This window comes from Eleutherodactylus coqui, chromosome 6 (genome assembly GCF_035609145.1).
Source record: "Eleutherodactylus coqui strain aEleCoq1 chromosome 6, aEleCoq1.hap1, whole genome shotgun sequence".
Taxonomy (NCBI): domain Eukaryota; kingdom Metazoa; phylum Chordata; class Amphibia; order Anura; family Eleutherodactylidae; genus Eleutherodactylus; species Eleutherodactylus coqui.
The window spans coordinates 25115793-25132276 of NC_089842.1; the positions used below are offsets into that span (position 1 = coordinate 25115793).

Here is a 16484-nt window from a genome sequence, read left to right on the forward strand (position 1 = left end):
TAAAGGTGGGATGTTTGAATACCACAACCAGAAAGTGCCTTGTCATAAGTATGTGTATTAATCTATTCCTTTATTCTCTGTACTCTTTGTGTTGTCCACAGACAGCACTGTGTGCAAACACTGGGTGACAAACGTCTCTGATCTGTGTACGCAGGTGCAGTGTACAAAGCAGATCGTATTGATATAACCTCAGCTACTGCCATGAGTGCAGAGTGCAAATCCTGCAATCACTTCACCGAATCCATTGTTATAGTACAAACACCAAGATATAACGTACTTATCAGCCCATCCATGTCTGCAAATATTTATCATTTCTGTAACATCATGACTAGAGATGAGCGAACACCAAAATGCTCGGGTGCTCGTTACTCGGGACGAACTTTTCGCGATGCTCGAGGGTTCGTTTCGAGTAACGAACCCCATTGAAGTCAATGGGCGACCCGAGCATTTTTGTATATCGCCGATGCTCGCTAAGGTTTTCATTTGTGAAAATCGGGGCAATTCAAGAAAGTGATGGGAACGACACAGCAACAGATAGGGCAGGCGAGGGGCTACATGTTGGGCTGCATCTCAAGTTCCCAGGTCCCGCTATTAAGCCACAATAGCGGCAAGAGTGGGCCCCCCCCCCCCGCACTGTCAGCATAAAGATCGTTTTCCTCTGCCACAGCAGTAACAGCTGTGGCAGAGAAGAACGATGTTAGACCATTGAATTCAATGGAGCCGGCAATACAGCAGTCACTGTATTTTTAAAGACCCTTTTACATTGGACGAGTGTTGGGCAAATGATGCCTGACACTCATCCCCATGTATCCTCGCTCCCATGCTGTTACACAAGAGCGAGTATCGCTGGATCGCTCACAGTGTGGCCAGTAGGGAGGTGGAGTGGGTGGAGGAAAGTTCTCTCCTCACTCTTCCACACTCCTCTCCTTTCACTGTAAGCAGTGGCCGTACCCTACTGAATGGCTGCTGTTTACACTGAACGATCATCGTTCAGGATTTTAACTATGCTTAAACTAAATGACTGGAGGATTCTCGTCTAGTTATTCAGTTTCAGCATGCTTTTACACGGGATGATTATCATTCAAAACCCTGCGGGAGTGCGGGGTTTTGGACCACCAGAACAATAATTGTCCCCATGTAAAAGGGCCTTGACCATCACCGTACCGATACTATCTGTTTATCAGGACCACTGTTAGTCCCCAGCAGTGTAGTGTAGTTCTTTGTAGGGAAATCCTTGGCAGCCCCATTGACAACATACAGAAAAGATTGCGATCCTCTGCTACAGCTGTGACAGCTGTGCCAGAGGATTTCTTCATCAACATGAGGAGTCTTCCATCACTGACCACTGTGACAGCACTGTCTTAGTGTTCAGGGACAAGGGGACTCACTGTGGAGCTGAAGAATTTCCCTGCTACAGCTATGAGAGCTGTGGCACAGGAGAGCAATGTTTTCCCAATGCTTTTAATGGGATTGCCTTCATTGCTTTCAAAATCATCTCTAGAATTTGTTAAAAATAAAAAAAATATAGACTTACCTGTCCGCCTGCAGAATTGTCTGTATCTGATTGGCTGAGCGCTCAGCCAATCACATGCAGCGCTCAGCTATTCATTGAATGACAGCTGAGCGCTGCCTGTGATTGTTCACAGTGCTTAGGCAATCACTGGCCCAAGCCTGAGCCCCGGCAGCTGCGAAGGGGTGAGTATATGTTGTTATTATTTTTAACACATTCTAGGGATGATTTTCAGGAAAGGGCTTATATTTAAAGCCCTTCCCTGAAAATATCTGCAGGGCTTGCTAGCATCCCATTGCTTCCAATGGAGCTGCAGAGCTGCCAGCCCCATTGAAAGCAATGGGAGAACATTGCGCTTCTGTGCCACAGCTGTGACAGCTGTACCAGGGTGATTCTTCAGACCTGCGGGGAGTTCCATTGTCATTAAACACTGTGACAGTGCTGTCACAGTGTTCAGTGATAAGGCGACTCCCCGTGGAGATGAAGAAATCCTCTGCCACAGCTGTCACAACTGTGAAGAACTGAGCCGTTCTTCTGCATTTTTAGCAGACATCATTTGCTCCTCACCAAGCAACTGATCAAACTTCTTCTGTTTCTTCTCCCAGCTGGACCCAATCTGATTTCTTATATTCTCCACTGATGTAAAAATCGCCCTCCGAGCTTCATTCCATTCTTGAGAGTATCAAAAATACTATAAACTAGTACTTACAAATTCTTCAGTGAGGGCGCCCACCCACTGGCGTTTGCGATTTTCGTGCGTGAAAAACGCCGCGTTTTCACGGCGTTTTTTGCTGTGTTTTCGCGCCGTTTCCGCGGCTTTTCCATTAACTTTCATGGGTGCATTAGGAGAAAAATAAGGACACATATGCAACTGACAGTTCCTATGTTAAAAAACGCAACGCAACGCAACGCAACGCAACGCAAAACGCCAGTGGACAGGAGTACATTCAATTCTAATTGCTCTGCAGGAAAAACGCAAAATGCAAAGAAAAAAAAATCGCCAGTGGTGGGCGCCCTAACACTGAGATTTGAAATTGCCTTTTAGTATAGTAACTTTCATATGTTCTATATTATGTCTGTGACTAGAAAAATGTTCCGCCACAGGTAATTCTGTATTTCTTGCTTTTATTGTATGGTGGTGAGATCTTATCCTCACTTTCAGTTTTTGTCCTGTTTCTCCAACATAAAGGCCCTCCAACAGGATAAACAACGGGCATGCAAGGTTGGCAGGATTCCGGCGGTGCATGTCTGTATCTCTAACTAACAAGGTCCGTTTTGTATACATAAAACTCTTAGAAGTAAAACCTAGAAATGAGTCTAATAAAATAAAGAAAATGAAGACCCTTATTCCCCCACACACCAAAAGATGTCGTGCAACCATCTGCACAAATGCTCAGTAAGGCTACATTCACAGGCAAGAATCTCACGTGAGTTTTGTGCATTGCAAGATGAACGAAACTCACACGACTATGAACTCCATTATTTTGAATGGACATGTTTACATGAAAAAAAATCACTCAAAGCAGCCATATACTAAGGCTACCTACACACAGGCGAGCGCAATATCAGGCTGAGAACTTCAGCCCAATATCCTGCTCGTCAGCATACGCTTTTACTCTATTTTTATGGCAGAAATGCCTCCCATCACTTTGGGAAGTAGCGAACCTCTGGCATGGCTTTCAGTCACATTAGAGGATCGGCAACTGCTTACCATTGTTTTCAATGGGAAGCATAGCATCACGCTCATGTGCACATTGTACGGCGTACGTGTAATGTGTTTTACTGTACCATTGAAAACAATGGGTGATGTGTTCCGAGGAACGGTAAAAGATAGGACATGCATTGATTTATTCCCTCAATGCAATGTGATGATGGAAAACATCACTCATGTGTATGACTTCTTGGCCATGTGAAACCAGCCTTACTGATATACTAATACAAGAGGGCGGGTAAAAACACCACATCCCTCAACATGGAGACAGACAAACTGCTGTACGAAGGAGCAATTGCACAGATAATTACAAGGTACTGATGAACAATCACTCTCATACCTTTCTTATATTGAGGGGGGGGTGGATGCTTAGTACTATTCTTACACAAAAAAAGGGCATATACAGGGTGTCAGGCCACAACTTATTAATGACTCCATGTTTTCATCCAGAGGGCTGCCCTGTATGCTCTTTTTTGTGTGCAAGAATAGCACAAAGCAGCCACCCCCCTCAATATAAGAAAGGTGTGTGAGTGGTTGCCCATCAGTACCTCGCACATGTGCAATTGCTCTTCCATATAGCAGTTTGGCTTTATGCATGTTGGGGGATGTGTTGTTTTTTTCTGCCTCTCGTATTAGTATATCAGTAAGCCGCTTTCAGTGATTTTTTTTGTCTGTTTAGATTTCTTTTTTCTGTGATTTTCTGACGCTGTGTCATTTGCATTCAAGTGCGATGTGATGTTTCCCATTGAAATCATAGGGAAACACTTGCAATCCTCTGACGCTCGTGAAACACACGACTGAGGATCGCAATTCCACAGAAGCGACGTGAGTAGAGATGAGCGAGCGTACTTGGTTCGAGTGTTTTTGCACTCAAGCACCGCTTTTTCCGAGTAACTGACTACTCGGACAAAAAGATTCGGGGGGCGCAGGGGGACAGGGGGCGGCGTGGTGGAGCAGGGGGTAGCAGTGGGGAACAGGGGGGAGCTCTCTCCCCCTCCCACTCCCCTCTGCAACCCCCCGCGCACCCCCGGTGCCCCCCGAATCTTTTCGTCCGAGTAGTCAGTTACTCAGAAAAAGCGGTGCTCGAGTCCAAAAACACCCAAACCGAGTACGTTCGCTCATCTCTAGATGTGAGGCATTTTTGAATGAAACATTGGCAAGCACAATATGGGGTTGAGCTTCTCTGCCCAATCTTGCTCTTGCCTGTGTGAATGTAGCTTTATAGGCAGATAACTGTCAATCAGTGACTGGAGGCGGGGAGCGTGAATGAATATGCAGAACTACTTTAAGTAGTCCTCTATGCGTTTGCTGCTACTGATAAAAGGTGAGTTTCTAAAAAACTACTGCACAGACCCACACAGCAGACGTATCACTGTAATCAGTGTGCTCCTGCAACGCCTGAATAAACTTACTGCATGTATTGCCGGAGGCTTAGTCCTTGTCACGGTGACGCCACACTCTAATTGGTCACTCGGGATGATATGTCGCAGAAATTATGGAGACGAGTCCAGTTTAGTTTAGCAATCTGAAAGTGAGCAGATTTACTAACTTTGGTATTGGCAACAACGGATTAAGTTTACAATTCTCTGAAGACGAAGTTATAGCAGGTATACAAGGACACAGTACCGAGCAAGCAAGACACAGTAGTGTTGAATTGATGATACTCTGACTTTAACGCTCTCTCTTCTGAAGATAGATAGACTAGCCAATTTTCCCCACTAGTGAATTTAGATGAACCAAGTAAATTAGATTTTGACTGTAGGATATTATGAAGCAGAGGGACAAGTGACTATATGTTAATCTTGGCTTGTACTTCACCGGGTAGCTATAACTCACTGTTAGATGAAGATGGACCTCCGGAAGGATCTTCTCTTCTCTGTGTCTGGATGCCAAGGGAGCGGGTTGGTCGCCTCACTCTACCTTAGGTAACTGATAACTCGCTGAACTACTCCTCCTCTACTACCACGGCACTGCAACCACTCCTCGCTCACACCTGGCTGAGTCTGCTTAACTGTTCTCTGACACTCCTATTTATAGCATCTCTTTCCTTCCCGCACTTTCTGAATTCCTCCTTCTACATAGAGACTAAAAGAGCTGCTTCCTCACCCTTGAGCTCTGCACCAGTAACATTAAATCTGACTGTCAGCCAATGAGAGACCAGCTGATATCAGAGTTGAGATCTATGCTTAGAGCAGAAGGGGAGACACAGGGTCTCTCCCACAGACAGCACCTTTTGGATCCAGGAACGACATCCAGACAGGTGAGACAGGACAAGTGTACCGTGAGTGTTCTGTAGTACCCACTGGGCTACTACACTCCCAGAGAGGGGTGCACAGAGATGATAACAGAGTCAAATAGGAGACCCTCATACAGAGCAGTGAACTCTCTCTATGATGTTCATAAACCATAATAGGACATATGAACAGGGTTGTCTTGATGAAAGTGATGTGATTACCTTTTAACTTTCAAGTAACCCTTCTCATATGTTACGTTTTCTGAAATCAGTTATTCTCTATTCAAGTTCCTGTAATCGCCAAGTGCCTGTATGACCTGGCATGTTGGCTGTAATGCCCATGGCCACACCTTTGGAGTATAAAATTCAGATCTCACTCATCAGTGAGAACAATACAGAGAAGAGACGAGGACAGAAGTGTGAGTATTACAGCCCTTGTATATTCATCTTATACTCTACAAGTATACTACGAACACTAGGGTGTCCGATAGGCGGCCAAGACTTGTACCGACCCATTAGGGAAGGGGATAGCGAGGTAGTCTGAGAAGAAAAAGAATAATTTACTGACATTTTTCTTCTTTATAGACAGAACAGTCAGAAGTCTAACATCGGAGATGTGGAAACTGGGCATAATCCTCCTGACATCGGCATCCGGTAAGTGAGCTTGCTCTTGTACTGTTATAAACTGTAGGCTCTAGGGCTGCTGGCCCTCTAATACATATAACATGTGTGTCTGCACTTTGTTAAAATGATGCAGTAATAGAGAGAGGGGAGAATTTCCCCAAAGTATCGCACCTTTTCACACAGGTAAACCGCTGAATTTGTCACCATTTTTCCCCGATTATATATTAACAAAAACATTAATCGCCTCATTCCAGCAGCCAGAACTTTTTAATTTTGCGACAAAATAGCTGTATGAGGGCTTGTTTTTTTGTATTTTTAATGACATCATTTTGGGGTACACAAAGCATACAGTCTAATATATTGTAGAACTTTTATTAATTTTTTTTAAGGGGGATTGGGGAAAAAATAAATTCTGCCATTTGTTATTTTTGGATTTGCGGCATTCAGCAGAATAAAAAAATGATATAACATTATTGTTGAGGTTGGCGATACCGAGTTTATACAGATTTTTTTAATGCTTTGCTATTTATGTACACAAAAACGCACATTTTTTTAGAAAAAGATTTGCTTTCGTGTTGCCACATTCCAAGAGCCAGAACGATTATGGCAATTCCAAATTGATATTTTTTCACACTTTTTTTAAAATTTATTTATTGCTACATTAAATTTTCCTTTTTTGTCAATGGAGCCGTGTAAGGTTTTTTTTTATTTGCGGGATAAGTTGTATCCATGCAGTGTTTTGATCACTTTCTATTTTGTTTTTGTAAGGTGAAATAGGCAAAATTAGCTGTTTTCAAAAACAATTTTTACATGACGTACATCGTGTGGGTTAATGTATTGATTATTTTATCTGAATGTTTACAAACACCACAAACATAATTTTTTTAAACATAGTAATGGGGGAAAAGTGGGGTTTTGGCATTTTTATTTTTTTTACAATTTTTTAAAATACTTTTTTAAACTTTTTATTTTCCCCTACTAGAGGACTTGAATTAGAAAGCCGACGAAGCTCAGACAGATTCTAAGTCTCAAAGGCAACCATAGCTGTCAGACTCAGAGGCTTTATTATTTTCCCATTGTTGCATTCAAAGTTCCATAACTTTTATATTTTTTCATGGTTGGAGCTCTATGACATCTTCATGCTGCCAGGACTCCTCAGCACCCAATGTCTGCAGTGAGTGCAGCACCGCTGGTCAAGTGATGCCACTTTTTCATGTAACAATCTAGTTCTGGGTTGGAGCCTCTTGTTGCGACCAGTACAGGTTGATAGCATAGTCAGGGTAGCCAGTGGTCAGTGCACAGGTCTATCCGTTTGTTAGTAATTGTTGTTGACAGCAGCACTCAAAGGAACCTCCTGTCAGAGAGGGAGCACATGAATGGGAAGAAATATGCACACTCTACAAAAGATATGGACTTTCCATCCGTATATGTATAGGTATCATCAAAAATAGACCAGCAAGCAACAAATAGACCGGGTGCAACAAATAGTCCAATACCTACATCCTAAAAGCACATGTTCTTTAGTGGGTTCACATATAGACAACGTTTCGACTGCTGCCTGCGGTCTTTGTCAAGTTGATACAACACAAGTGAATTACATCACATTAAATACAATACATACACTTAAAATACACCAATCACATTGGGCATTCCCTATTGAAAACAAGATAGGACACACTGCGATTTTTATGCATATGAATGTATATGACCCTATTCAAAAGAATGGGGTTCATATTCGGCGAGGTTTGTGCAATTCACGATGCTCGAATCTCACGTGATTTTATTATCCTTGTGAAAACAGCCTTAGAAGGGACCTCCATGGTCATCGGGTCCAACCCTTATGCTGAATGCTAGGGATGCATTGGGGCCTGTGTCCTGAAGCTGATGGGGTCCATGTGCTTGGATCGGGGGCTGTAAATTATACATGATAGTGGTGGGATTACAAATTTTGCATTGGGGTCCAGAAGCATATATCTCCCAGGTATAAGGGCTCTCAGCTGAGATATTCTTCCTACTCTGTATCTCTATAGGAGGTTGTGAATGTGATTATATGATTACAGCTGCTGGCATACATGGGTTAATAAGAAGCTCCTCCTCTTTTATCTCTTGTAGTTCTGCACATGGCTGATGCAGGGGATCCGGACACAGGTGAGTGCATCCTAGTAATATCCCTCATTACTGACATGATATGAATAAAGTGCACATCCCAACTCTCCGGCAATATCTGGAGACCCCAGAAGACCCGGCAAAACTCCCCTACCCATCATACTCACCTCTTCCCATTGCTGGAAGAAGAGAACTGTGGCTGACATTCACGGGTTAATAGGAAGCTGCTACAACTTTCTTGCACAAAATAGAAAGCACAACGTATTTGCCCTATGAGGGCTAAGCGACGTGTAAACCACACTCCTGACATGCAGGGAATTCTGAGCATCAATGGGCTGCTCCTAGCTCTGCGGAGCAGCCCGTTCACATGTCCGTGGTGTGGGCTGTGTGTTTCAACGGCTCCCATAGGAGCCTATGGTAAGCACCCTGGACAGCGCGCACTACGGAGCTGGACATGAGTCAGCACTCGCTGTCTGTTCATTTTTTAGAAGCGCAGATTCTGTCACAGCTGCGGTAGGAGATAGCGATCTTCTCCCATTGATTTCAATTGGGCAGGCGCTGCTGCTACGTGATAGATGGTGAGTGGAGCCCAGGAAAGTCAATGGACTTTCATTGCTCCATGGACATCAGCATGTGAACACAGCATATCCATACACAAGAGAAATAAATCGCTGTATGCTCTATTTCTCTATGTATGATACTTTGCCCGCACTGCGCATGTCTGTGACGCCAGATTCCCGGGCAAGCATGGTGTCATGCTCGACACATTCATGGTCTCTGCCGGCTCTCTGTCGGCGGAGCGTATAGGCTCTGAATGTGTAAAACGCCCTGAAGGACCTGCAGTGTTTCTCATACGCACATGGGCATGATCCCTAATGCCTAATGTACATCAGGTAGTCAGAGCAGCTGGTGCAGCCATTGTTTGTGAAGGCCTTGAAGCACATAGTGTGTATACAGCAAGTCTGCAGATTAATGTGTGATATTACTAGTTCAATGAAAGAAACCAAATGTTCTCAGGCTCTTACAGTATATTGGGGACTCACCATTGGAACCCCCTCTGATCTCGATAGCAGGGGTCCTTTATCCCCCATCCTCTTCACTGCAGTGCTACTTTACCTCTTTCCCCCTGTAATGAGCAGGAAACTCAATGGAGCACTGTTCGCACAAGTGTTCTAGCGCTCCATTCACTTGCAAATGAAATTAAATGAATGGAGTGCTGCCCCTACAGGCTCGGCTAGTGCTCTATTCCCAGTGAGGTCAATGTGGGGGAAGAGACAACCCCTGCCATGGCAGGAGAGTGGGAGTCCAGGTCAGTGGGGGATTCAATGAGACCACCACCAATCACCAAGTTATCCCCTATCCTATCGATATTGTGTAGATAGGATATAGTTTGCTATTCTGGTTAACCAGATTAACCACTGGTTAATCACTGAGCCGCTGCATCATCCCATCTGGTTCTCACGTCCTTCCCCCTCTGACTGTACTGACATCCTGATGTATCCGTTTCTCTCCCCCACTAACACTATTGTACGTTTACAGCTACTGTACCATCCTGTGGACCCAATAAAGTGCATAGTCCATGCAGACTATGCTGGTCAACCTGCGACAACCCCCAGAAAAAGCTTTGCAATAGAATATGTCGTCCAGGCTGCTATTGTGAATCAGGTTTTCTGGAGCTGGGGGATTTGTGTATAAAGAAGGAAGACTGCTTGGAGTGCACCGGAAACAGGACGTACACAGAATGCGGTCCCGCATGCGCCGACACCTGCAGCAACTGGTTTGTGGAGGGCAAGATCTGCATGGCTATGTGCAGACCAGGCTGCACCTGTAAGCCCGGCTACGTGTTTCCCGATGATAAGCGGGACAGATGCATCCTTCCCAAGGATTGTCCCAAATAACCCCACAGCTCAGCGGGGCGGCCATATTTGTAGCCTCCATCTCTTATTACTAACTGTGGATGGATTTTGTGTCTTTCAAATGATAATAAAAGATTCACAATCATCTTCTGTGTTTTCTTATGTATCTATGGAGAACTAAGTGTTAGTCATATTGGTGGATTATATTATGAGTGGTTTGGGTGGCCGCCTGGGGTGAGAGACTCCTGGGGGCCCACGATTGCCCAAACTGCTCATTATTTTAACTGTAAGTGCAGAGATGGGTTGCGTTCTTCTCATAAAATGCCTCACAAACTCATTTAAAAAATTGCAGTTTCATAAGTGTGATAATAGTCTGAGTTTCTTGCCCATGTAAATTCAATTTAAAAGTGTTTTTCCTTGAAGCTCGATGAACAACCTGCCTGTGCACATTGTAGAGGCGGGATTTATGAATTGGCTGCTTCATGGTATTGATTGGCCAATTTATAAATCCTGCTTTCAGAATGTGATTGGCTCTACAAACACTGCTCCGCCAATCAATGCAGAGCTGGTTGGACCAATCACAGCCCTTGCATTGGTTTATCGAGCGTGCATTGATTGGCTGGGTAGCGCTGAATGAACCAATCAGAGGCAACGCTTCCTAAAGGTGGGATGTTTGAATACCACAACCAGAAAGTGCCTTGTCATAAGTATGTGTATTAATCTATTCCTTTATTCTCTGTACTATTTGTGTTGTCCACAGACAGCACTGTGTGCAAACACTGGGTGACAAACGTCTCTGTTCTGTGTACGCAGGTGCAGTGTACAAAGCAGATCGTATTGATATAACCTCAGCTACTGCCATGAGTGCAGAGTGCAAATCCTGCAATCACTTCACCGAATCCATTGTTATAGTACAAACACCAAGATATAACGTACTTATCAGCCCATCCATGTGTGCAAATATTTATCATTTCTGTAACATCATGACTAGAGATGAGCGAGCACCAAAATGCTCGGGTGCTCGTTACTCGGGACGAAATTTTCGCGATGCTCGAGGGTTCGTTTCGAGTAACGAACCCCATTGAAGTCAATGGGCGACCAGAGCATTTTTGTATATCGCCGATGCTCGCTAAGGTTTTCATTTGTGACAATCGGGGCAATTCAAGAAAGTGATGGGAACGACAGAGCAACGGATAGGGCAGGCGAGGGGCTACATGTTGGGCTGCATCTCAAGTTCCCAGGTCCCACTATTAAGCCACGATAGCGGCAAGAGTGCCCCTCCTCCCCGCACTGTCAGCATAAAGATCGTTTTCCTCTGCCACAGCAGTAACAGCTGTGGCAGAGAAGAACGATGTTAGCCCATTGAATTCAATGGAGCCGGCAATACAGCAGTCACTGTATTTTTAAAGACCCTTTTACATTGGACGAGTGTTGGGCAAATGATGCCTGACACTCATCCCCATGTATCCTCGCTCCCATGCTGTTACACAAGAGCGAGTATCGCTGGATCGCTCACAGTGTGGCCAGTAGGGAGGTGGAGTGGGTGGAGGAAAGTTCTCTCCTCACTCTTCCACACTCCTCTCCTTTCACTGTAAGCAGTGGCCGTACCCTACTGAATGGCTGCTGTTTACACTGAACGATCATCGTTCAGGATTTTAACCATGCTTAAACTAAATGACTGGAGGATTCTCATCTAGTTATTCAGTTTCAGCATGCTTTTACACGGGATGATTATCATTCAAAACCCTGCGGGAGTGCGGGGTTTTGGACCACCAGAACAATAATTGTCCCCATGTAAAAGGGCCTTGACCATCACCGTACCGATACTATCTGTTTATCAGGACCACTGTTAGTCCCCAGCAGTGTAGTGTAGTTCTTTGTAGGGAAATCCTTGGCAGCCCCATTGACAACATACAGAAAAGATTGCGATCCTCTGCTACAGCTGTGACAGCTGTGCCAGAGGATTTCTTCATCAACATGAGGAGTCTTCCATCACTGACCACTGTGACAGCACTGTCTTAGTGTTCAGGGACAAGGGGACTCACTGTGGAGCTGAAGAATTTCCCTGCTACAGCTGTGAGAGCTGTGGCACAGGAGAGCAATGTTTTCCCAATGCTTTCAATGGGATTGCCTTCATTGCTTTCAAAATCATCTCTAGAATTTGTTAAAAATAAAAAAATATAGACTTACCTGTCCGCCTGCTGAATTGTCTGTATCTGATTGGCTGAGCGCTCAGCCAATCACATGCAGCGCTCAGCTATTCATTGAATGACAGCTGAGCGCTGCCTGTGATTGTTCACAGTGCTTAGGCAATCACTGGCCCAAGCCTGAGCCCCGACAGCTGCGAAGGGGTGAGTATATGTTGTTTTTATTTTTAACACATTCTAGGGATGATTTTCAGGAAAGGGCTTATATTTAAAGCCCTTCCCTGAAAATATCTGCAGGGCTTGCTAGCATCCCATTGCTTCCAATGGAGCTGCAGAGCTGCCAGCCCCATTGAAAGCAATGGGAGAATATTGCGCTTCTGTGCCACAGCTGTGACAGCTGTACCAGGGTGATTCTTCAGACCTGCGGGGAGTTCCACTGTCATTAAACACTGTGACAGTGCTGTCACAGTGTTCAGTGATAAGGCGACTCCCCGTGGAGATGAAGAAATCCTCTGCCACAGCTGTCACAACTGTGACAACTGTGGCAGGGGATTCTTTACTTCCCTCAGGTAGTCCCCTTGTCACTGAACACTGTGGCAGTGCTGTAACAGTGTTCAGTGACAAGGGGACTCCCCGCTGGGGAATAATGACAAACACCACGGACCTATGGTGCACTCATGTCCTATGTTTAGCAGGTACGTGTGTTTGCACGTCTGTAAAACATGGACATATGAACACACCATAGGGAACCAATAGTTCTAGTAGACGCGTGGTTTTGTTCACACCTATGAACACACATGCACATGCTCGTCTGAGAGCACCCTTATCGAGCAGTTTTTGGAGCAACCTTTTGGTTGTTTGGGATTCGTGGTCTGCAATGCACCTTTTATTTAAAAAAAAACTCATAGGACCAGAACTATTTAGGTTTGTACTTTAATTTAACACCGATGATACATTGTTTTCAAAGTTTCTCTGTTGGTAGAAGTGCATGTTATATTTCCTATTGTAGTAGTGGGAGTTACTCACTCCTGGACTCCCATCTTCCTCCATAAGATGAGTGGCATCAGAAAATTCACTTTAAGACAGTATCATTAGTAAAATACCTGGATTCACCAGCCTTTTATTACAGTTTCACACTGTTACAAAAATCACTCTGCATCCTCAAAACTAATGCTAGGGCTTATTTTGGGGGTATGTCTTACTTTCCGGGAAACAGGGTATATCTGATCTCACAGTGCACATGCCATAACACTAGCAAAGTTAATTATCATACCCAAGTGGGGGGTGGGAGTCTAGGGGTGACTTTCCTGTGAGACTCAAGCCTTCTAAGCTTGGTCTCCTCTGGGCCTCCTGCTTGCAGCTCTTTCAGCTCTTTTGAACTACCTGTTTTTTGCACTCCAGTGATCTCAGGGCAGTCAAACCGCATATATGCTCCTCTCTGGAATCTTGCAAGCCCTTATTCCTGAAAGAGCAGTCTTCTCTAACCTTGAGGGACTCCACAACAACACATTCGGCAGCTCAGTGTGTCTGGAGGTTTTATCTCCTCCAGACACACCCATACAGCTGCTCCTTCTAATTTTAGTACACAGAAGTCCTGTTTACAGCTCTCTGCAGGCCATACTTTGTACTAGGAAACAAAAAACAAAAGTCCCACCTTATCTTCATGTGCTGCAAGCCTCAGTTCCGCAAGCAAGTATACTCACAAGCTGTTGCCATCCGGCTACTTCTGGCTCTGAATAAACGCAAAATAATCCAATTGCAGGAATACAGCTTATTGTGGAAAAAACTTGCTTTTTATTTTCTTTATGGTGCTTGAATAATACAGAGAACGCGTTTCGGTTATGAAACCTTGTTCACCTCTGACTTACAAAGCCATTATGCAAACCTTAAAAAGGTTTAGTGAAAATAAGTGAATTAAAAACACATGTGCAATTAACCCATGGCAATCTGCTATTTCAATTACCAAAACCTGTCCCTCCTGCAGGAACTTGTCTTGGTTTCTACATATATGCATTGCATATCCAATAGTACATACACACGAACATTTATCTATAATATGCTCCACTTAATAACATGAGATATGAGATCAATATGACATCGTTACAGAAGCAAGAAAAAATAATGAATAAAAATAAACGAAAAAATGAAAAGGACTTTCCAGCAGCAACACAGAAATTAGACACAAATTGTTAGTATGAGGTAATGCGAGTAACAACATGTTGTAATTAATAACAGTACATTATATGTTATTGGCCAAGTAGGATTATGTTGGGATTAATAACTATTTTTTAATGAACAGTATCCACTGTAACTAATAAATGTATAAAAGGTCTGTTTTATAATTCATTCCTTTCGGGAATCTTGTGTTTAAGTTTAATATCCAAAACGCTTCCCTTTTAAACACTTTATCCGGGTTAATCGTTCCTCTCTTTTTGTTTGTGACTTTTTCAATGCCAAAGAATGAGAAAGTATTTAAATTTCCTTTGTGTTTCTCACAAAAGTGTTTTACCGCACCTGAACTATTCACATTATCCTTTTTAATATCACGGACATGTTCGTTGATTCGGGTCTTCAGCTTTCGTGTAGTGCAACCTATGTAGTTCAGATTACACTCTCTGCATTGAATTATATAAACTACATTAATAGTGTTGCAGTTAATGAAATTGTAAATCTTATACTCTCTATTGTTATCGCTGTCAGAAAAGGTTTTTCTTTTGTCCACTAAGTGACAGACAGTACACCTAGGATCTCCGCAGCGGAAAAAACCTTGAAATTTCATCCACTGCGGTTTTTCTTTTTTGGAGGAAAAAGTACTGGGTGCTATAAGATCTCCCAAGTTTTTACTTCTTTTTGCAACACATTTAATCCCTTCTTTTAATATCTCATCAACAGTGTCATCCTGTCTTAAGACAGGCAAAAATTTGAAAAACAGTTTTTTGATCTCATAAAAATTCCTACTATATGCCGTAGAGAAAACCATTCCCTTGTTATTATTCCCTTTTTTCTTTGTACATTTATCCTTATGTAATACTTCCCTATTGATTGTTTCTATTTTAGTGCATGCCTCATTTAATGATGACTGTTTATAACCTCTCTGATGCAGCCTATTTCTGATATCCACTTTAGCTGCATCAAAAGAAGCATTGTCTGAACAGGATCTTTTTGCCCGTATTAGTTCCCCTACGGGGATAGCTTTGATAGTGTGTCTAGGATGTCCACTATTAGCATGTAATATGGTATTACCTGCTGTTATTTTTCTATATAATCTGGTCTCAATTCCTTTAATACAATTACCCCTTAAGGTTAAATCAAGGAACGGTACTTCCACATCATTATGTGTCACAGTAAACTGTAAATTCACAGAATTATTGTTGATATAATTTTCAAACTGGTCAATTTGTTCATGTACACCATTTTGTTCCGGACCCTTGTTCCAAATAATTATTATGTCATCAATGTATCTTGCATACCACACCATGCGGTCAGCAAACGGATTGCTGTGATTAAATATAAAGGAATCTTCCCACCAACTCATAAAGAGGTTGGCTATAACCGGAGAAAATTTAGACCCCACCGGGGCTCCAGAAACTTGTAAGAAAAATTGTTGGTCAAAGGAGAAAAAATCATGTGTCAACAAAAATTCCGTAGATAACAAAATAAACTCCTTTAATTCATTGCTATAATTGCTAAAATTTTGTAAGTGAAAACGCACTGCTTCTAATGCCGCATGGTGTGGTATGCAAGAATACAAATCCTTAACGTCACATAGGATCCAACATAAATTATCACTCCACTTCATATACTGCAATTTCTGTATTACATGCTTGCTATCCCTTAAAAAACCAGGAGTTCTATATACCAACGGCTGCAGGGATCGGTCCACCCACGAGCTCAATTGCTCACAGGGTGAGCCGATCCCTGCAACTATCGGTCGCAGTGGAGGTGGAAATATTCCCTTATGAATTTTAGGGAGGCCATGGAATAAAGCCATAGTAGGATTTGTGGGAGACAGATATGAAATAATTTTATCATCCAATATGCCAAACTCTAGAAAAAGAAAATATAACAAAGTCACTTTTTCCACAACTGATACTGAAGGACACACTACAGAAAGAGATTCGTCCAGCTGTAGCATGTCAAGTCCAGAACCAGGTGTATCCGGTTTAAGCATGAGAAAGAAAATACAAAAAAACGAGGCAACTTTAAACAAAAGATATCCCAGCAGGAATCGGAGAATGTGAACAAAAATGTTATTGTTCTAACACCATTTATTATTTCAGAACAACAAATATGTCTC

General features: G+C 43.1%; 2 protein-coding genes across 2 annotated transcripts in view; both read left to right on the forward strand.

The window, feature by feature from the left end:
- The window catches only part of LOC136631959 (chymotrypsin-elastase inhibitor ixodidin-like), a 76069-nt gene that overhangs the window by 21501 nt on the left and 38084 nt on the right, over positions 1-16484 (forward strand). The gene's annotated exons all lie outside the window — the stretch shown is intronic.
- LOC136631681 (zonadhesin-like) lies at positions 5777-10185 on the forward strand. The gene is made up of 4 exons (XM_066605971.1): positions 5777-5873; positions 6040-6108; positions 8191-8226; positions 9724-10185. Exons 1-4 carry the CDS (start codon positions 5777-5779, stop codon positions 10080-10082), a joined length of 561 nt encoding a protein of 186 aa, XP_066462068.1. The 3' UTR covers positions 10083-10185.

Excerpts from the sequence above, each read along its gene's own strand:
- LOC136631681 (XM_066605971.1), top strand. The coding sequence starts at position 5,777 with ATGTTGGCTGTAATGCCCATGGCCACACCTTTGGAGTATAAAATTCAG. Across the intron at positions 5,874-6,039 it reads GAAGAGACGAGGACAGAAGT|ACAGAACAGTCAGAAGTCTA; the intron begins GTGAGTATTACA and ends TCTTCTTTATAG. Across the intron at positions 8,227-9,723 it reads TGCAGGGGATCCGGACACAG|CTACTGTACCATCCTGTGGA; the intron begins GTGAGTGCATCC and ends GTACGTTTACAG.